Source organism: Cyphellophora attinorum, assembly GCF_001299255.1.
Source record: "Cyphellophora attinorum strain CBS 131958 chromosome Unknown Contig12, whole genome shotgun sequence".
In the NCBI taxonomy this organism is placed as follows: domain Eukaryota; kingdom Fungi; phylum Ascomycota; class Eurotiomycetes; order Chaetothyriales; family Cyphellophoraceae; genus Cyphellophora; species Cyphellophora attinorum.
This window is the reverse complement of record NW_017253240.1, coordinates 793,291-815,060: the sequence shown is the minus strand read 5'-3', so window position 1 is coordinate 815,060 and position 21,770 is coordinate 793,291. Positions and strand designations below refer to the sequence as shown.

General features: G+C 53.2%; 4 protein-coding genes across 4 annotated transcripts; all 4 read right to left on the bottom strand.

The window, feature by feature from the left end:
• Positions 1-8,529: 8,529 nt before the first annotated feature.
• Positions 8,530-9,861, bottom strand: AB675_7776 (Aflatoxin B1 aldehyde member 3; the record flags this gene model as incomplete). The annotated part of the gene is made up of 1 exon (XM_018148168.1): positions 8,530-9,861. One exon carries the CDS (start codon positions 9,859-9,861, stop codon positions 8,530-8,532), a length of 1,332 nt encoding a protein of 443 aa, XP_018000383.1.
• A 4,938-nt stretch (positions 9,862-14,799) lies between these two features.
• Positions 14,800-14,977, bottom strand: AB675_7775 (uncharacterized protein; the record flags this gene model as incomplete). Its single annotated transcript, XM_018148167.1, has 2 exons — positions 14,800-14,823; positions 14,882-14,977. The coding sequence occupies 2 exons, from the start codon at positions 14,975-14,977 to the stop codon at positions 14,800-14,802; spliced, it is 120 nt and encodes a 39-aa protein (XP_018000193.1).
• Positions 14,978-15,775: 798 nt separating this feature from the next.
• Positions 15,776-17,221, bottom strand: AB675_7774 (uncharacterized protein; the record flags this gene model as incomplete). Its single annotated transcript, XM_018148166.1, has 2 exons — positions 15,776-16,326; positions 16,693-17,221. 2 exons carry the CDS (start codon positions 17,219-17,221, stop codon positions 15,776-15,778), a joined length of 1,080 nt encoding a protein of 359 aa, XP_018000523.1.
• A 3,300-nt stretch (positions 17,222-20,521) lies between these two features.
• Positions 20,522-21,440, bottom strand: AB675_7773 (uncharacterized protein; the record flags this gene model as incomplete). Its single annotated transcript, XM_018148165.1, has 2 exons — positions 20,522-20,600; positions 20,656-21,440. 2 exons carry the CDS (start codon positions 21,438-21,440, stop codon positions 20,522-20,524), a joined length of 864 nt encoding a protein of 287 aa, XP_018000243.1.
• Positions 21,441-21,770: the final 330 nt, after the last annotated feature.

Below are 21,770 nucleotides of genomic sequence, written 5' to 3'. Positions count from 1 at the left end.
GCAATTTGATTCCAGTCTTCACGTTCGATGCAGGCCCCGCGGACGTACGTCGTGCAACATTGGATCCAACGTGATTGAACAAAGCTGTTCGACACCGAAAAGCTTGCATTCGAGCAAAGATATCAGAACTCTGCGTGTATGAGCGAAAGACTGAGGAGTGTGGTACGCTCGCTACCTGGCCGATCCCGAAGCAAATGACCTTCAGCTACTTGCGCACTGCCTTGACTTCCATAGCCTCTCCGTTTTCTTTGCTCGCAACAGCTGCACTCGATATTGCTTCCCAGACTGTCAGAACAGTCGAACTGGTAGTCTCAATCTCATCCACACCGACGACAACAGACATCGCATTCCGAACCCCCTGGAGGCAGCAACGTGCTGTAGCTGTGAGGGCTGATGCCTCGGCCGCATATTGCGCCAGGACGAGAGCACCCAGCGCAAAAAGACACCTCGTTATCACGACTGCACAACCGCAGAATGTGCTCCACCTGCGACATTTCTCGCCTGATCCCACATGTGATTTCAGTCATGTGCTCCCGGAGTTTCACGCGCCAACCTTGGATCTGGAAGTATGCAGAGACACGACGGGCCTGCGCAGTGACGAAAGTGCCCCCGTTGCTAAGCAGCGCCTCAGCCCTTGACCCGCAACGCCAACACAGATACACATCATGGTCGCACTCCTGCACGTGCTCCCTGCAGCGACTGCAGATCCCAACATCCGGTGCCGCTGCTTGCAAATCGACGACTTTCCGGTACAGCTGATGCGTTTCTGCCATCAGCGTGCTCCTAAGGCGTGTGTACAAATATCGCAGCAGTTCGCCTCCGGTAATTCTTCTCGACCGTATCGGCGACATCAGCCTCGCAGCTTCGCCTGGCAAGTTCAACACACCCCGCTTACTGAGTGCGGTAATGGCCACTTCGAACCAAGATAAATTGCGCCGGACTCGTGACGTTGGCCGCAACGCGCTGGCGCCTCTGTCGTACAATCCATCAAATTTGAGGTGGAGCGTCGCAGCAAAGTTGCCTCCTCGGAGCATCGCTGGCCAGAGTGCGAGCTGGAACTCAAGCGAAGTGGCTCTCTTGTCGACACGCTGTGGGCTCGTCAACTATGTGCGGAGCTAGGCTGGAGCCAGACTTACTTCACACTCTGAAACCCAACGATCACTGGTCGCTCGTCGCATAAGCATGGTCACGATGTCTTCTGCACTGTCATCACTTTCAGTCATCGTCGGGTGGCTGTGTTGTAAGCCGTGCTCGTCAGCCATGTTGGAGGTCCGAAGTCCGACTGGTTGGTATACGAATGCGAAGCGTCGATTTGCGGCATGTAACGAATGTGTTCGACAAATGGTTGGGAATGACGTTACAGAACTCGGCGCTATACCATAATATGTGCGATGTTGGTGGTAGTAGATATTTTCTGATGAATGTCGCAAGTGGCAATGTGGTGCAAGATGTGTAACAGAAGAGTGTGGTAAGATGAACTTGACAAGAAGGGAAGAAGGCGCAAGGCAAATGCTATGGCGCAGAGGAAGGCACGATCAACCATACTTTTGTCCTGGGCAAGTGGTTGAATGCTCCCTATCAGGCAAGAACGCGGACAAGCCCCTTCCATGTCTCTGATGTATTTGCGGCAAGCAACAAAGAGCGACCTGTATCAACGCAGGCAAGTCCCTGTCGAGATTCCCGAGTTGCTGCTGCCGTTCTTCCTCGATATAGTACATCTGCGCGAGAAGGTGTCACTTACTTGTGACCAATAATGCCTGGCGAAGACCAGGTGAGAGGACATAGATGCAGCTGAAGGTACCAACATGCCACCAACAGCAAAGCAAAAGTCAGAGCAGAGCCTCAACGCCAGCGTTTCTGCTCCGAACAACAGTAAACAGTTCGGTCGCAGTCTGTCGACTCGTTGCTTGGACCTGACAACTTGTAGTGTCACGACAGGCCACACAATCATCGAGCGCTGCGGCAAACTCCATTTGCTTAGCATCGCGTGCGCGCCTACAGTGCTCCTACCGAAGACTTTGTCGACAGCCTGAAGACTCTGAGCACGATGTCAAGGTGACGAGCTGCAAAGCGCACAACAATGGGCAACACCATCGATCGTCGATCCCGGAGATGTTTTCGTACAAGGCTCGAAGTCTTCCGCGTCTACCACAGCCGATGAGACAATTGCTGTCAGGACTGACCAGGACTTCGTCTGCCGATGACTCCAACGCAGCCACGTCCTGGCTCAAAAGCACTGAAGCCGTGGCATACACCACGACAGCAGCAGAAAGTTGACGACACCTGTTAAGTTGAGAGCCCCCGCATTCGCTACAATGTCCGATCACTACGGAGTTGGGAAGCCTTAGCGGCTAGGCAGAAGGCAACTTTTGCCGCAGCCGACCCGAACAAGACGACCAGCAGATCATAGCACGGCTACAGGTATTCGAACCACGTTCGCGGAGTATTGCTCGTCGTGAACCATCCTACAAGCCGCAATGATCTGCCCATCACTGGGACTGACACATGCATGTCAAGTCCTGACACCAGTCCAGGCCCATGGCCCCTCGATGCGCTCTGAGGTCTGGATTTGCTCGTGTTTATCGATGTCTGGAACATGTCAATGAGGCTCTCGACTGAGCCTCGCCGGTCATCCTTGCAGGCGGGTGCCGCAGTGCATGCATGCCTGTAGCCCTGGCCACTAAGCTTCGAAAGAATGCATGTATTGCAATGCGCGGTCTGAGCCCGCGCGATGGCCTCTTCCAGCGATCCATATGTCTCCGACGCTCCTGACTGTGCCGTGCTCACGACCGTTGCACAGAAGGGCTGGCCTCCTCACCTGGGCGATTGATGGTTGTCTTAGATAGCCGGACAATTGATCGAAGTCCACAGATCGAAGAGCAGCTGTTGCTCTGGTATTTCCGCGCCTAAACCGCTAAGGACGGACTCATCGGCTTCAGACCATTTAGTCGCCTCCACTTCCAGGAGCAGCTTCTCGTGAACAAAAGTCCCAAACGACCAAACCTTGATAGACTGATACGTCCATAAGGCTCGAGCTTTGTGCTCAGAAAAGCCCCCGCGGCTCCAGCTCGGCCACACCGTATTACCCACCAGCCACGTGAAAGCCTCAAAGTCTCAGAGCGAAAGAACACGAAACCTTGCGTCGTCCTCCCGAATCGAGCCTTTGACTTTGGCGCTAGCGCCTTACCAACCATCAATTGGGTAGCCCCTCTCGCGCCTCATGCATCGGCTTTCAGCTTCAAGCTGTTTTACTTCTGGCAGATCGAGATCTTTCGCCCATCAACGGCAGCCACTACAAGCCTATACCGAATCAAAATCATCAGTGCACATTCTTGGTTGCTTTTCCAAGCACGGGACGCATGCGTGTTTGATGCACACTGTGCATGCGTGGCAGCCACGAGTTGCCAACTTACCAATCACTCCCGGCGAGCTGAGCGTAACGCACAATACAACGATTTATTACCAGAGCATCAACAAAGACGCCTCTCCTCAGCCACATGCCAGCTGTTGACAGCGGGTATTGAACTCCCGGTCGTTAGCATCAATAATAATGAACGTCTACGCTACAAATTAGCGGCTGAAAAGGCGTCCATCTATCGCCATATAGGGCAGCCAGGGGCGTCAAGCCTGATGAATTCGGCTACAAGGCGTGAGGCTGGGATAGTTAATCCACCGTGTGATCGAAGTCCCGGCTGCGATAGACGCCCACCACTTGGTCACCCACCATGAAGCTGTCAAAGACCCAGCACTGCGGTAGACTCTCCTCGCGAAAGCCAAAAGGGCAAACAAGAGCTTTGTCCAACAGATGATGGTGTACGTCGCAAGTCAAATTTCAGCCACAACGGGGTGACGGAGCTTACACGCCGACAACAGTCGTTGAGGTCTGTCCAGCCTAACGTTGTCTGTTTACTGCCATGCCTTTGATGAGCGAAGAAGACCACGCCATAGTCAGATCGATGCCACTGCTCGTAGGTATACCTGCCCCGACGGCATCTGTCTCTATGCTCATGCCTCTGAGCTTTACACCAGGCGTTCGTCCTCAAGCCCCTTATCATCCAACAAATTATGCTGCTTCCCTCTCTCCAGCAACTCATACCAGCCCCTATTATCTGGCGCAGCCGTGGTATTCGGTGTACTCAACCGAATGCCGCCGTCGCCTTCCTTAGACTCGTCACGATGCCGCCGTCCTTCTCGCAACTCTCCCATAATCCTAGCTAGCCGTTCGAATGCCTTCCGCGTCCCAGATCTCAACATTGACAACATGTCCTGCTCATTCTTTGTAGTGACCGCAGGCCCAGGACCTTCCTGCTTTCCGTGTTTTCCAGCTTCTGAGACTGTCCAGAAGCGATCGAGTCCACAACACCAGCTGCTCGTTGACGTTATTCCATGTGAATCCTTCTCTTGGGCATTGCTGGGCTGGTGACTTGTCTTCCACGTATTTGACGTGATTGACCGCAGAGCTGGCTGACCTGACGCGTGCACAAAGACCGTCGATCCGAAGCTCGACATCGTAGAGCAGACTGCCCTGCCCAATGGGTTGGTGTCTTGTACGGCGCGTGCTTCAGTCTCGTGCACTCAGCAAGGCGTGGACGCGGTTGTAGAGGACGCTCTCTCCTGTGAGTCTGGGTTTGAGGTAGAGCACTTTTGAAGAGGCACCGGGGAGAACATTCAATGCGAAGCTAAACACAATTGCACGTTACAATAAGAATCGAGCATGACGAAACGGCCTCCGCTGAGCCCGCACACGGCGAGCAGATCTGCCCTCGGGTGTGCAACGGCCATCCATAAAATTCGTCGCACTGTTGCACATCGTGTCCGAAGACTTACTCTCCATCGCTCCTCAACAACAATTCATCGTTGCCAGCGATGTTCACATTGCGACCACGACTGCACTCATCCGCGAGACAAGGTCTTGCGATCAGTGACATGCTTGTGGGCATAGTGATTGGCCGTCCTGATGAAGGCACAAAACGGGACAAGGATCAGGAAGCACAATGTGCTGTCCCTGCATTCGTTGCAACTGTTGTAGCATTTCTGTATGCAGCTCAAGTTAGAATGTTGGGGCGGGGGTGGCAGTTGTCTCAGTCTGATTCGAAATCACGTTGAGTGCAGTACGGTTGAGGATGCAAGCGTCCTGTCAACCAGCAGAGCAGCCCCAATGATGAGGAGACCACACGGCGTCGAGTTGGCCGCGAGCCCCTTCAAAAGCCTATGCTTTCGCAGCACAAGATGCTGATAGTCGCGCCGACTGAATGCAAACCCCCAAGCAGGCCGGTCAGAATCACAATGGAGCCTACCTCAGCCCCTGCGCAGTGCGTCCACGCCGTAGCACGCGAGAAGCACGTGCAAGCCTAGTCGTCGCTTACCAGGCCACTTACAAAAGTCGTTAATCTGCCATGCGGTACAACTCGTTCCCGTCCATCCCGCCTGTTGTACTCTTGTGGCTGTCGCGGGGGCCAGCCCCTTGCTCGTACAACACAGCCATGGCCAACGCGAGGCCTGAGGATCTAGAGTCGGATCCAACACTTTGATGCTATGAAGCCTAGAAGCTCTCATTTCCGGGCCGTTTTGTTGCACTTCCATCCTTGGCGTCGTTTGGAGAAGGCCTGACTTAATGGTCGAAGGCAGATCATTAGCCTCGACCCGAGATCTGGGGCGAAGTCGGGTATCTGGACGGCACGATCGCATTCGGTGATCCTTCACGCACAGCAGAGGGAGTTCATGTCGAATATTGCAGCATGGTTGATCACCAGGATCACAGTACGTCCCGAATTGTGAGCAGGAGGCGCGAAGAACCGCCCTCATTAGAGCAGCTCAGCGCCTGGATCGACGCCTTCTGCATCACACCGTGGAGATCACTCTGGAGAGCCCAATGCAGTCTGTCACGAATGCTGACTCGCGTGCAGCATGGGAATAGTGTTGTTGGCCAATATTGGGAGTTGTATTTCCGCGAAGCCGAAGTCCCGACATCCCGGAACGATGGATCCTATTTTGTATCAGCATCGACAACTTGCGAGAAGTACTGTCGGGCCTCAAGCGTTGCAATATTGCATTGTTGTACCCCACGGCCAGCGTGGTATCGTCAGGTATCGTTGACTTGTTGACTTGTCATCGGACGGACGTTTGAATATAGAACAAGGTGTCATCGCCGTGCGTTGTTCTCCGTGTAAGCAGCCACGATCAATGGTAGCTTACTTAGCCACATCCCAAATTATCGAGTTGTACCTGTGAGAGCCCAGCGCAACTCGTACCGAAGGGGAAGATCAGCGTCGGCATCATCGCCTCGCATCGACGGCAGGTAAAATGATTTCGCATGTCAGATGTTTAATAAAGCTCAGGTACTTCTGGCCCCCAATGACTGATGAGAAGGAACGATGAGTGATGCCTCCAAGCGAGAAAACTCAAACGTTCGAGAACTATTCCAGATACAAAGTGGCCGCAGTTCTTCGCTTTTGCCGAGCCCCTAGAGTACGATGGGGGGCTTCCAGACTTGAAGATCAGCGTTGGTATCGATACCAGTTCGCTTGCAGGAAAATCGGATTTGCGCATCAATGCTGTGCGGTGTTTTCGTTCGAGTGATTTGACAATGATTTGCGACATAGTAATAATAGACTGTCGTGATCATGTAAGCGCGATGATTTTGATCGCTGCTGCAAGGCCCGAAGGTTGGGCTTCGGCGAACCTGATGCTGACAGGTACACGAGAAAGTGTATTTGTTGCCTGTTAGAGAGACGTGCGCTCACTCCATTTCCGGGACACCAACAAGGACGCAGTGTATGGCTCTATAGATTGCAATTCATGCCTTCAGATCCATTGGAGCGGAAATGCTAATGCTGAAATCGATTAATGCTAGACGATTCTGCTTGCAGGCCGTTTTGGAGCTCATACGAGTCGTTTACGAGCGCGACCAGGGCTAAAGACAGCGCTATTAGTACTGCCATGTAGAGAAGCCGATGTCCTTCCGTTCTGGTGTGTTTCCTGATGAAGACGCGAGAGTGTTGAGGAAGACGTGATTGTTGTATGCGCTAGTAGCGCTGCTCATCGCTTCGATGAGAAATAGCACGAAGTGATGCACAAGTTCCTCGAGCTCATATCCGAATACTAGCGCTCGCTGTGGATGTCGCCTGTGTGTCGCTGACCAGATCCGTACGCTATCCAGTCCTAGACGAGAGAGAATGTACAGTTTAATGGGATTATCGTCTTCAAGACGAGTCAGCATAAGCTGACTTCGCGAATTCAGCTACGAGCTCCAGGCTAGAGAGTCTCTGGTCGAAGTCCGTAAAGCAGGCAAACCATGGTCCAGCAGGTGACCGGTAACTTGACAGCGTTGCTGGCAGTGGAATATGGACGGCCGCTAGTCGCATCCAGGCAATCATCAATAACGACAAGGAATGTCCCATTCCGTGAAAGAGCCGTGCCAGGTTGCGGTACACCGTGTACCAGGTCGTGGAGATCAACACCATTTCGACGGAGATCAGTCGTAGTTGTGAATATCGCACCGCCTTTTACGTGCGTACAGTCAATTCCCCAGGCGTGTATGGCGTTGCGAGCTTCCATGCTATTCCTTCACTCCGCGATGGATGCACGCAGTGGTGGCATGGGTAGCAAGCCTGGCACGTCTGTGATCGACAGGCGGAAGCAAACGAGGTAACGCTTTCGTCTATCTGCCAAGTAACAAGCCTTCCGCTTTATCCCATGTCGCAGTTCAGCAACCGTTTCGCAAGTGCTCTAATGATTCCACTCCCTAATCAAAAGCTTCAGTGAGACCGCTGGTACAGGATAAAAGCTTCATGAACGGCGAAGGTGCTGTAGCAGACCCTGATCGCCTGTGCGTCATGCCGGTACAGTGGCCGGAGGCGTCGACGAAGGATCGATAGGGCCCGCGGCCGTAAGTCCAATTGCTTGTGCAATACAAGCACCCCTGCGACGGCAGCGTACCACGTAGAACGGGTGTTTGCCGTTTGGCTGGGCTGCATAATTGCATGTGTGGCGCGATGGGGCGGTGGAAGGCCTGAAACGAGGGTTCTGAAGGAATGAGGGACCTGCCTCGCCCTGTAGAAGTTAGAAGCCACTGCAAAAGGTAAATGATGAAAAAAGGGTAACAAAACGAGCATGTGGATAGAGATGTGTTATTCGAAGGGCGAACGATAGATTGTTTTCTATGTGATTTGCGACAGACGCGCCTTCGTTGCTGCCAAAGCGTGCTTTTGGTGCAAGCGCTTTGCGCCAGTGCCATCGTGGCTACCTCATCAGGAGGTCATTTCATAGTACGTCAGACTTTGTAGTCGTAAAAACTCCCTCACTCCAAGCTTGTGGTATCCGAAAGTTGCTGCAATCTGGAAGCCATACTCAGCACTTGAGAAATGGTCCGAGCCGAATAGAATCAATTTTTATTCCGTAGAGATGTGATGTTGTCCCCCATAGGTTCGTGAATGCATAGGTATGTGATCGGGGCGTGTCAGAATGTTTGACAAGCCAAAAATATGCTGTGAAGGTCGGTGATGTACAGAACTTAAATGTTACTGTAAATTACACGAATGAGAAGCGAGGACCCTTCTCGAAGGTCTTGACATCTTCCCAAACGCCATTGATGGTGTCCACCAGAGGTTGTGGGAGGGGTCCCTGTTCGAGGATGTCGAGGTTCTCAGCAAGTTGAGAATGCTTGGAAGCACCGATGATGACCGAGTCACCATACTCGGCACCAAGCTCAGAATGCCATGTAGTCCATCGAAGGGCGGCAGCATGTCCCGAGATGCCAAAGCAACGGGCTTGTTGTCGCACGATCTCGGCGGCCGCGAAAAGAGGGTCGTGGAAGTAGTCGCCCGAGTACTTAGCGCCGAGGGGCGAGGCGACGTTCCAACGAGACTCTTTGTCCTTTGCCGAAGCCTTAGTGACCTTACTCGAGAAGAATCCACATGCAGATGGACTGTATGCGTAGAAAGCGATATTGTTGTCACGTAGGACAGTGAACAACCGCTCCTCAGCACCTCGGCAGATGGGGTTGTATTGGCCTTGATAGACCGAAGGCTTCACGTAGCAGTTCTCCTCGCAGATCTTGAGGATCTCCTCAACCTCCTCAACGGCGTAGTTTGAGAGACCGAAGCGCTCGAACTTGCCTTCGAGGAAAGCTTCGTGCATAGCCTTGCAAGTGTCCTTGAATGGCGTTGCTCTGTCTGGAGCATGCAGGTACATGACGTCCACGGAGTCAGCATCGAGTGCCTCCAATGATCGATCTATACTGAGCTTGATGTTCTTCGCTTTGTGAGAACCTGGCATGAAGGATGAGACCTTTGTGGAAACGTTGGCCCACTTTGATAGTCGTAAAGCTTTCTCTCCGAGCAGCTTTTCACAAGTACCGCCTCGTCCAACAGGGTATGCGCGAGCTGTGTCGATGTCCAGGTACCCTCTCGACCGGAACGTGTTGACGAACTTCTGCAGGTCTTCCGCTGTTGTGATCTTTGCCAACGGTGACAAGTGCGAGCCCACCGAGGCAGTACCTAGTACTACGCGTAAGGGTGGTTTACAAGGCACATGCTGAGACGCTGATGGGACCACAGTCTCAGTCTGATATAGTGTCCCCGTTCTCGACCGAAGAGGGGTGAGGGTCATGTCTGTTGCGTCGGTGTGGTTGGAGAGAGTCGATCTTCGCGATCCGAAGGATCTCGTTGAATGTGATGATGCGGCTGACGATATGTCATCTGATGGGTCCCGTCGATGCCTCCTCTGTCCTGGGGTAGGAGGGTGGACTGAGATGTTCAACTGCGGGAGTTGTTCTAGTCTGGACCGTAGAGCAGCAGCCATCGCACCGACTTGAGGATGATGAGGCACGTGGGCCGGCTGTGGTGAGGAGACTTCCGTCATTGTTATATGCTTGTTGCTTTGTTTGTTGGGTGTACAAAGACGGCTCTGGTCGAGCCCGTTCGATGACTTCCTGCCAGTGAGCACGGATCTTTGTTCGAGACCCAATGAATACGAGAATTGATTGTTGGCGACGAATATGTAAGGGCGATTAATCGATAGGAAATGTCGAGAAATCCAGAATATCGGTTGTGTAAGGCTGTGGTTATGTTATGACGAAGGATATGCAATTGCGGAGGGTGGTGAGAGAATATATGAGGGATGGATGGGTGAAGTGGGTAAACTCGCGTGGTGAGCGCTGATGCTGTTTCCGAATTACAGGTAAGAAACCAGGACCGCCACAGGCTGTCGTAATAGCCAAAAGCCAGATGGGCTTGGCTAACTCGTAAGTCTTAGGGGGAGCCGAGATGGTGGCGACGGGCTTGACCAGTAAAGCCGCTGTATGAGCATTCTTCGAACTCACCTGATGCGAGCCAGCCTCTGCCGCTCACGTTACACGGAGGATGCAGACGCCGCGATCCACATGGCCACTGCCCCTGCTGACCCGAGCCCAGGCATCCCAGACAGTCTTTTGCATCTGCAACATCCCTGCCCACATGGTGGCCCTTTTGTCGCTGGCTGGGTCAAAACTCTCATTTGGGCGCTTGCTGTTGCAGCAGCCCTTGACCCAGCATAGCCTAGACTGGCAGAGCTCGTAACAAGGCACTATGCAGCCACTGCACTGAAGGACGAGATTTTTATGAAGGGGTGGGTGAAGCATAGCCTGACGGTCGAACTTCTGATCTCTGTGATCTCGACCCGTTCCATCTTCACGATAGCACAATGCCTCAGGGTGCACATGTTGTGTTGGCAGACAGGCTCGACAGCAGTCAAAACTCGTGGAACCGAGCATATCTCCGCGCAAGCACGCTGATCGTAGGCCTCGATCAACAACACCGTCAAAAACTGTGTGGAATTGTCCAAATATTCATGGTCCGACTTTCCGTCCCAGTCGCGGGCATGGTGAAGAAGGTGCCATCGGAACTTCCATACCTCAGAGAGATCGGAAACCCCCTCGTCTATACCTGCTGCCCCAAACCCGACACGCTGGATTGACTTTCTGCCTCTAAAAGCATAACATTAATCAACGTGGGCTCTTGTTCTGTATAGTCTTCAATAATATGTAGGACCACCTTCATGTCGCAGTCGCTCCCTTTCTCTGCTCAAAGTGTGTAGATTGATTATTGATGGCTTGCAGTATATAGAAAGCCACACTGGATGTGCGAGCACTGTGGCTCGATAGGCGACACCGGCCACAAATCTTGGCACTTCGCTCTAACTCGCTCACAACACACGCACAGGTCGAATGCCAGTCGATTCGCCACGGTGGCATGCAAGCTGGCGAACTGCTTGCGATCGCAATATTCATGACAACGTCAGGGAAAGTGGCTTTGTTTGACGACTCGTAGGCCGCGATGATTTGATACTGGTGCAAGCAAGATGAATTGCGAATTCAACTTGGGGTCGGCAAGTCGGTGGTTGTCAACACCGTTCGCCGACCACTTACACAACCCCAGACAGGTTTTCACCTCCTCATCTGAACAACTCAACCGCCACCAGCAACAACACAGCGTCTGTTTTGGAATGCGTATCGCCACAGGTACATTGACTATTGTATTACACATTAGGTGAGGGGGGCTATGGTCGGGTTTTGAAGTGAGCAGGACTCACGTGCGATGTACTGCCCTGCAACAGGACGCGTCAGTCGACGTGTCGTTTCCTGAGTGCGTTCAAGATCGCTCATGAGGGTCCCAGCATACGTCAATGGCGTTGCAACGACACGCGAAGATCGATCGCGTCTTTCTCGGCTGGAATCATAATCGATAACCAGTGACCAGAATTTCAGGTTCTAGCGAGCTTGTCGATACAAACGTCGGCGCCAACGGCGAAAAAGTCCCGTTCGTGGCGCCCCCCTTCAAACCCTATGTTCAAACCAAAATCTGGGGAATAGCGACAACCATCAACATCATATAATACACTCCCAGCCCCTGAATATCACCACTGTGCTTGTCCTCCTCCGTGCAGGCTTCTCTGGACAGTTCTCCCAAGATACTTCGCAGCGGCACTGGTCTACGCCATCGCACTGCCTGTCATCGAAAGTGAGTATACATTGGGAGCCACGCACTAAGGCAAGGACTGGTTGCAAAACCTGGTCTGCACATCTCCGAGACTGGAGACGCTTGTGTAGGCGATGTTGACCTACAATGAACTTGCCTCGAGCTTGCCAACGTAGAGTCGTACCTCCGCATTTTGATCGCAACGGAAGCGAATAACTGCCAGCCTACCGAAGCATTTCAACACAGCATTCTGCGTTAAACAGTTCCGTTACCTGTGCTACACATCATCCTGCGTGGAAAGCATGATGGTCGCCCTTGGCGGGCTTCATACTTCAATCTCCGTCAAACCGGAAGCCTGCAGTTCCTCCAAGAGAGTATGCTTCAGTTGCCTGACCAGTTTCGCATGCCTTGCTGCAAGTTGCGAGCAAAGGGCTCAGAGAAAGCAAGCTCATCGAATCGAACGAGTCGTTGTAGAACTTTGATCAGATTGACCTTCCAAGGCTTGATCTACGAGACACGTTTCAGATCATCTTCAGGGGGATTCGACTCCATGTCGCGTCCAATTCGCTGCTCAACTGCCGTCCGCGCGTCGGGAATGCGTTGAACGGGCGGCTTGCACAAATGCTCCGTGTCGCAGGGATTGACCAAGCGCTTCACTCATTGTGTGGTGTCCTCACGTATCATGGTAGAGCCCTCTGGCACTTGAAGCCTGCCTCGCTGCTTTCACAATTGCCGTCGCATCAAGGATTCTTCCGGTACATCAAGCACCTGTGGCAGCAGTCCTGGACCTGCGACCGATCTACTGAACGCGACGGTAACAGCTGCAGTGGAATTGTGATCTATCGTGTCTCTGCGAACTTCTCAGAACCTCAGTGCTGGGCAAGCAGAACCGAAACCATAACCCTGATCGACCAAACAGCGGCTGCAGATCTCCCCTGATCCCGAGCAAAGATCAGGCACAACCGATCCACCGTAGCACTGCAATTCTGCTCGCCAAGCGTACTCGTTGTTTGATCAACGAGTCGCTCGAAGGCGTACCGACAAGTACCGTACCGCCGACATTCTTGCCATGAGGCAACTCGGCGCTGATCTACAGTGGCGGCCGTAACAAGCCGATACAGCCCCGTGCTGCAACCGGCAACACGCGGCTCATCAAGGCCACAAGGAAATGCAACTCCCCCGGGCCCGAGACGGCGATGCCGCGGCATCGCAACATGCCCCTCGTGAGCAATGTGCCAAGCCGACCGCTTTGTCAAGTTGCGAGGCGGTGCACCATGCTACGTCATGCCTTCGCCACAGCTTCCCAATGATTCCCAGTCACGCCTGAACATGCGAGGCATGATACTCGGTCACAGGTATTCGTAGCATTCACACATTCCATCCTCTTGGTTGCAGTAGTGGCCACCACTAAGGCGCGGGAAGAGCCCTCCCGCGTCGCAGCCTGCAGCAGTCCAAAGCGATGCGCAAGAAAAACGGTTGACGACATTTCTCCGCATGCCCAGGCAAAAGTCTCACGGCTCACCTCTTCTTCGATCTGAGCAGCGTCCCAATAGCGGGCATGGGACACGTCACGCGATGGGCGTGCCGCGCTGCTTGCTTGTTCGATCGCACGTGGACTGTGGGTGTGAATCTGGACAGCCACCCATGATCTGGGCACTGCAAGGCAACGCATTGCGGACATCTCATGCGGACCAGACGCGTGATGAGCACCATACTACACCACATCGTTTTCGGCCTGAGGCAGGCGCTTGCAGTTTTCTTTTCGTACGCGTGACTGCAGATAGCGTGGGTGTGCTCATCGGTACTGCTGAGACGTATCATTACACGGCTGCTGCTATTCCTTTGTCCAGTGACCTGGCGGCACTTCTGTCGTCAGGCCAGGCTGTTCCTGCATGATGAACGACCATCACGAGCGCAGCGAAATAGATCTAGCACATATTACCTTCCACAGGTCTAGAAGACTATTAACCCAGCAGCATTACCGGGTAAAGACCAAACCGAATCGCAAGCGGGCCAGTCGGCAGCTCTATCATGATGCATAAGACGTGTGTCAAGGCCAACAGTGATCAATTCATCGTGCTCATTGCGAGCATTAAATATGACCAAGTAGTAGTCATTCACGGCGGGGCCTAAGTCGTTCACCATGTGTCAATCCTCCAAATGTGTCAAGAATGCTCGCAAGCGCTCCCCGAGCGGGAACGCGCAAAAGACTGCTGCTGGCGGGTTGGCGCACGAAGATCCTCAGTGGCTCCCCATGAGCTTGAGCTTCCATAACAGCTACATTCCGCTTTTGTCGTCTCTCAATGGATCTGCTTTCAATGAGTGACGATATCAACCGCGAGACCGCGTGCTGTCAGTCATACTCCTCAGGATAGCATCGCCTATTCCTTTGCGTCAGATGCGTCCGTTCAGACGCACCGCAGCAGGAATGGCTGCCCAGTAACAAAAGATCGTGTTTCGAAAACGCCAATCCAGCAGACGGTCACAATGAATGCGAATCGGTCAAGGTTGCTCCATCCACTTTCAACAGCTCAGACTTTTCGCTGTCTTGAAGACCTGAACGACAAGGTCGGTCTAGTGCGATGCTCGACGAGGTTTGCAAGTGATGCCACATTTGGGTACGGCCAATCCTAAGTACTCGCCCACGCAGGTGATGTTAGGAACAGTTCTGTTGCGATTTCATATAGCTTCACTCCACAAAGCTGAGAAACAGCCGGCAGTTGTAGGTGGCAGGAATGGCACACTGGAACATGGCGGTGATTCTTGTCGTCATGGACGGATTTCTGATACGAACGTTTCTCACTTATGGCATTCATCGCGCTGCTGGACTGGTTCTGTGTTGAGGCTAGATCTTCTTGGCTTCTTTTTCCTACGATGCCATCAGTACCTGGCGAAAGCAAAGACATTGAGATGGATGGACGACATACATGCTTCTTGGCCTCCTTGTACTCATGCTTGGCTTCCTTCCTCTCCTCTTTCGCCTCTTTCTTGGCTTCTTTCTTTTCTGCCTTGTTCCTGAGCATCACGAAGTTCTGTCAGCTCGAAGGAAGATTGGGGGAGCGACATTGCGCCGACTTCGGTGCCAAGATGGCAGGAGTGAGCACATACAACTTCTCGTCAGCCTTGATTTGCTGCTCTCGAGCTTTGATGGCTTCCAGGTGCTCATCTTCTCGACTACCACGGGGTTGCCATTTGCGTCAACTGCGGTCTGCGTTGCAGGCGTGTCGTGGTGGTGACCGAGTGGCATTTTGGTTGTACGTGGCGATATCCTGGGTAGAACTACTGGAGGTGGCTTGAGAGCGTGTGAATAATCAACTTTTGTTCGGTCTGCATTCTGCTCCCAGAAGCTGAACTATATGTCTTCGCTACGCAAATCTGGTGAAGACGTCAGAGGAGCACGCGTTCGTGATCGTGCCATGGTTTTGGTGAGTTAAATCCTACTTCATCAGAAGCTTTATTAGTGGTTAAGTTCAGACCGACGTCAGCTGTGCAGTCTAGGCTCCGTGGTGTGCAAAGACTGCCTTCAAGGCCAGCCTACACGAAACCATCAAATCGAATCGTTGTCACAGGGGAACTGCGACACTAAAAGTTGAGAAGGTGGAAGATTCACATGAAGCCACATTTATATCCTGGCAAGGCTCGAAGTTCGAGTTGGTCTTTCGTCAGACCGGTTGACTGGGATAGTCCTCCGTCGTCCCGATGTACGATCTCCCCAAGTATTCCTTATAAGAGAAGCCCGTGGATCGACCTCCACCTAAGGATTCCATCTCTGCACTCTATCCCACCTGCTCGGCGTAGGCTAGAATGACCACCGTATGCAATCACCACCACCCACCCTCCTCCCCGTCCAGAAACGCCCCCATCGCCCGCCTCACCCGCTCCTTCTCCTCCCCATCCTCCATTTCCGCCAGCCTCCTCTTCGCCAAACCCCGCATCCAACTCCTCTCATGCTTCCTTGCGATTAGCAGCAACGCTATCGTCTGCTCTTGCTCAGCTTCTTCCGCTGCTGTTCCCGCTCCGTCGTCGACGGCCCTTACTAAGCGCCTAGGAGCTTCAGAAGCTTCGGCCCCGAGGCTGATTGTCCGACTGCGGAGGACGGCTTGGATAAATGCAGGATCGGAAAGCAACTCGCGTAGGCAGAGTTCGTGCTCGTCTTTGAGGTCGGCGGTGGTGATGTCGCCGAGCAGAGGGGAGGAGAACATGGTGTAGGATTTTTGGTAGGCAAGGGAGAGGGTGATTCCTGGACTTGGGAAGATAGGTTTTGAGTTTTGAGGGTGAATCATGTCTGTTTGAGGGCTTGTGGTGGTGCTGGCGCTGTTCGCGGGATCGGCGACGAAGGGAGACATGTAGTGTATGCCTGGGGTGAGGAGATCTATCGGTAGGAGGGATCGATTAGCTTTGTGCTGGCTAATGGTGAACTGTGAAATACTGCTCATGTTCTTGGAAGGGGAGAGAAAGGCAGCGCGTGACAAGAAGCTTTGTCCTGTCGTACTCTTCGGCCGACAGGCACCGGTCGAGTAGCTCAAAGGTAGTCGATGTCTGCGTTAACGGAGCGAGCGCAACGCGAAAACGATTGATCTACACTGAACGTGGTTTGCCAGTACGCAGCGCCGACATGCACCGCCAACATGCGGTGGCTTCTGTGGTACGACAGAAATGGTAAGGTAGCGTTCCTGATTGGCACCGAGGCCGCTCTCTGGGTCACAAAGAAGAAGTAAGAAAAAACGCAGAAACTCACCATAACTTCCCGGCGCATCCATATGCATTTCCACATACAGTCCCCTCAGTGAATTGAGCGGTTCCGAGCCCTTCCCATCCGTGGACCCTCTCGCACGCCTCAGACCATCTACTAAGCCCCTCATTCCCTCTCGCTGCGTCTGCACATCAGGAGTTTCCAGGTGCCACACCACCTCTACCCATCTCACTCGCTCACTCAGCGCGCTGAAGCCCCATTGGCTCTGGTTCAGTAGCATATTCGCCGCCAGCGGGTCGTCTAGACTCAGCACCAAGTGCTCGTACAAAATCGGTAAGGCCTCGACATGGAATTGGCGGGAGACGAGGAGCGGAGAGACGAGGTATGCCAGACCTGGGTGGTGCTGGTAAGTGGTATCAGAGCAGACTTCGCATGGTCCTGAGAATTTGTTGGAAACAGAGAAGGAGATGTTCGGTACTGGACGCAGGCCGGCTCGGGCCCTGGTGAAGAGGGCGTGAAAGATCTGGGCGCGGAGCTCTGGGGGAAGAGTTTGGAGGGTCGATGGTGAAGCCATTGCAGGCAAGGGTGGGTGTACTGTGGTCAGTGTGGCGTTACTTCGAGAGACTGTAGCAGGTGATCATGAATAATGGAGGGGGGAGGACTGAAGTCAAGTGTTGCAAGTAGGTAAGTGCCAAGAAACAGTGACCGAATGGGTTCGGCGGAGATACATATATTCGTCCGAGCCTGCAATCCAGAGCCCAGGAATCGATACTGTCAACACTGTACCTCTACAAGCTTGTCAGCTTCACGCAGTAGCAAGCCGGTCGCAACACGTCCCATATGATCAGACTTGGCAGTCAACAATATCGCAAGACTCTTCCAAATACACTCCTGCTGCTCTACACTTATCAACAACGTCATCAAACATTCTTTCCCCAGGTCCTCAGGAGGTAGTCTGCTGTCTGTGAGCAACGCTGTTTCCCGACAAGCACTAGTCGGCACGCACCTCACCGAAGTCATCGGGGTCGGAGGGAGGCGACTGGTTCATCCTATGTAGCACTTGTCCAACATGTACTCAGAGAAATGCATCTGGTAATGGAAACGGCAGCTCCTTCCTCAAATTTTGGTGCTCTTGCCTGGCTGGAAGCCGTTCCTGCCGAAGTTATGCTTATGCTCCTGCTCTTGTCGGTTACATCATGATGACCATAGTTCCTGCTCAATTCTCATTTTTCATGCCACATCTTCCTGTCATTCTGTGTCGCTTGTCTCGTCATCCGCAACCCACATTACACAGCGTCGTCTGTAAAGCTTTCTTGTACTCGTATCTTCTCAAACACCCTCCCACGTCGGACGAATGCCCTCACCATGTTCCAAGTCCCGGTCGGTCGTGTTCGAGAAGCTCTGAAGCAATACCATACCATACCCTGCAGCAGAACAAAGCCGAGCAAAGCACGCCATAGGGCCGCGTCCCCTCTCGCCGAAAGTCTGACCCAGCCATCGTTCTCAAAACCTCCGCAGAACTACCTGACCCGACATAGCCCACTGCTCCCAGTACGAGTTGTCCGTTGCACGCACCCGATGATGGTCTCTGTGTCCCTGACACTTTGACTGAGGGGAGGCCGCGACGTATGTCCAAACAGGTCATCTCCTCTCATGGTCATAAGTCGTCTGTTGATGCAGCCTGTATGAGTGTCTGTTCAGCATGTGTTGGCACAAAGCCGCTGTGTGAGCCGAGTAGAGGTCGAAAAGAGCATGCTTGACATGTCGCCAGTTGTACGGACTCGAGGGAGTAGGCTCGATGGAAGTCAGACTGAAGGTTGAGTCGGTGTTGTGTGCCCTATTGGTGCATGCCACATACCAGCGACTGCGTATGGGAGAGCAATTTGACGAAATCTGTCAGTACGGCTCAGACAGAGAATGCAAGTTTTGAAGCGGTCGGTTCTCTCACGCTGATACCAGGGCAATGCTAATCTTCGTTCAGGTGCCGCCAAAAGTCCTATGAGATTGGTGCAACTCGAACTTGAGGGCTTTCCAGAGTCAAATTGTCCTGCGGTTCGCCCATGCCCGTCCTCAACACAATACAGGATTCGACGTCCACTTCTTCGTCGGAATGTGCTCGTTATCTCGATCACATAAGCTACCTCACCACCCCTCACAGATAATGGCAGGCAAGTCCTCTCGTCCATGACATCGCCGTCGCTGTTGGGAATCATTGCTATTCCTTTCCCACTGTCTCGCCACCAGAACAATTCTGTTGGGCTATTGCAATATGTGATAGCCTAAGGCCATGAGTACCAGACCTGATGGGCGTCCCAGGCGACCCCGGAAGGCGCAGTTGGCACTGCTAATTTCTGATCTGCGTCCCATACAATGCTCATGGCAATCACCTGCTCGATGCAGGGATTCCTGATGTCAATTGCGGCTGATGAGCAAAGCGGCCGTGCCATGTATTGAGCGGCCAAAATGTTGATGGACCACACCGGATCCACGCTGCCGCAGCGTCCATCTGCTGTCCTTGCCGTGTCAGTAGTGACCAGCGACCATGGCGGAGCACAGCGATCTTTGAAGCCTTGAACGCTTCAACGAGGCCACTCTGAGTCTGACCCACGGGTTTTGGCGGAGGTTCACGTGGATGTCGTAAATGTCCGGCGTAATAATGGTCTGATTTGCTTGTCGTGCACGACTTGGTAGAGCTGATGTGCTCTACTAAAAGTGTGACGGGCCGTGGGCACTCATAGGGTGACCAGTCGTGATACCAGTGGTGCCCGGCATCTCAGCAAACGCGTTCCGCACTCCTGGTTGCTGAGCGTCACAGTCGTTGTATGTCGCATGTCCAGCCCTCTCAGCAAAGCAGGAAGAGACACCTACTGCCACGGGACATCAGTGCGCATGCATCCTCGTGCGACCACTTTAGATTGCGCGTCGCCGCGGGCCCTGCACCACGTGTCGTCGTCCCACCCAGAATTCAGACATATCCCCTGAGCCGCATATCCTCTCATCTCGCACTTTCCTCACTGCTCCCTGCCGCGGTCTTCGCGACCCTCTTCGCCCGCAAGCCCTGCAGGTCAATTCCAGCTTTTGTGCGCTGCACCGTCGCTGCACTACTCGCGCCACTCTTGCTGGCTAGGATGCTCTCACTAATACAACGCATCTGCGGCTGCACGACGCGCGAGATGTTATGGTAGCCGTTCTGCGGCAGGGCGGTGAGGAAGGCGTGGAGGGTTGAGGAGAGCCAGGTTGTTATTTTGGGCATCTTGGATTATGTTCTGGGGCAAGGAACGACAGAACGGATGGTGTTGTGAGCGTGGTCGCGTGAGGTCGCGTGAGTGTTTCGTACGGTGGCTATTGGCGGCTCTGTTTTACTGTAGTTCGTTGTCAGCGTTGGAGTCGCGATTGTATGATCGGGCACTTGAGATCTCGAAAATGGACGCGGTGTGATTGCTTATCGAAGGGTGCAAGAATTTCTTTGGCATGCGACGGGAAGGACAGGTGGATTGAACAGTTCCGATGCAACGAGATGCAAGATGATGGAGGCCGAGAGAAGGTTTTTAGGGGCTATCGATTGGCCTGGACTTGGTCTTGGGGAATGGAGGCGAAGTCGCGGCTTGGCGGATGGGAGGCGTAGGGCTTGGAATGGATGGGGAGGCAAAAGGACCTGGAAACGGGGGCGAACTGTCTCGGATATCATCGGGGATCGACAGCAAAGGGCTGACGGCGACCTTTGGCCGTTCCGATCTTTGATTATATTATCACTATTTGATGGGTTTGTATTGATACAGAAGGTCGTCTCGTGGGCTTTGAGGCCGATTGAACAATTCATCAGATGTTGCCGTCGCAGTCGAGTCACCTCAGACTCGAAGAAAGGGTATACAATTCAGCCAACATCATCGTGCCGCCGAACGACAGCCTTGTGCCGCACGGCTTTCATCCATTTCTCGAGAAATCTTGGTGATCTGCGGGGACATCAGTATTCGAATTTTGCGTGGTAAGGAGCTCGAGTTGACTTACATGTCGTTCACTCCCTCTTCATTGACATGGCCCAAGCAGAAGCTCTTGACTAGCATATAGAATTCGACATTCTCCTGACCAAGTGTCATGAAGAGCTTCTCTTCTTCAGGCGTCCGCTCATCATCCCATTGGTGCGTGAAGTGGTCAACGAGGTCGATCTTCACTGGCACTTCTGGCTGGGAGCACAAGGCTCCCGTTATCCTTGACCCTCGGCCGAATGTCCACGCGTATTCCGACTGCGGGATTGGGCTTTTGAAGATCTCCTTGAAGGCGGCCCGAGTTGCCTTCCGCAGGCTGTCCAAGTCAAACAACTCGGCAAGGTGCATGATTCCCACAGCTTCTCGAAACGTGATGTCGTGCGGTAATTGATCTGGTGCGTCTATTCCATGCTGTCTTCGGATGTCCTGACCCATGGCATAGATGAATGCCACAAATACCAGCGCCTCGCCCTCATCGCGTCCGAAGGTGCCCATGAACTCGTCCATCTCCTGGTCTACGCATAGTGACGTGACTGAGCTTTGTATCGCGTGAAAGATGAGCGGAAACTTGAAAATCGATCTCAGCAGAAACGAGACCAGTGGCTCATTGATTCGACGCGGTAGTGTGATCAGGTGGTCGAGAGACGTCTCAAAAGTCGTAGGCGGGTGTTCGATCCCAAGTGGTGATGCCACGAGTGGTGGTGAGCCAAGCGGGGACTTGGTGTATGCAGTGCCTCTCCGCAAAAACCTGATAGACTTCGAGTGGCCACCACCACGGACACGATTGAAAGGATCCATCGTCGTCATGCTGTAAGTCTTATGACATGCGGGTGGCAGTGAAGGTAGAATCAATTCAGCAACACTCTCGCAGTTTTTCGAAAGCTACCCCTGTCAGAAGTGTTATCAGTTTCATGAACAGAGACCAACAGCTGGTAAGTGAGACGGCAACGCTCTATTAGGTACGGACTGAATAATGGATCCATTCTCGTGTGGTGGCTGCTGGCACCTGGCTCGTTAAGGTCAGCTACCTTCCGCTTACAGGAACAGTAGAAAGCATAGGTTTTATTCTTAGTCCACATAGCAGGCGGCCCTAGGGCAAGCAGCGAGTGGGAGTTTGCCGTTACCCTGCAGGCAGCG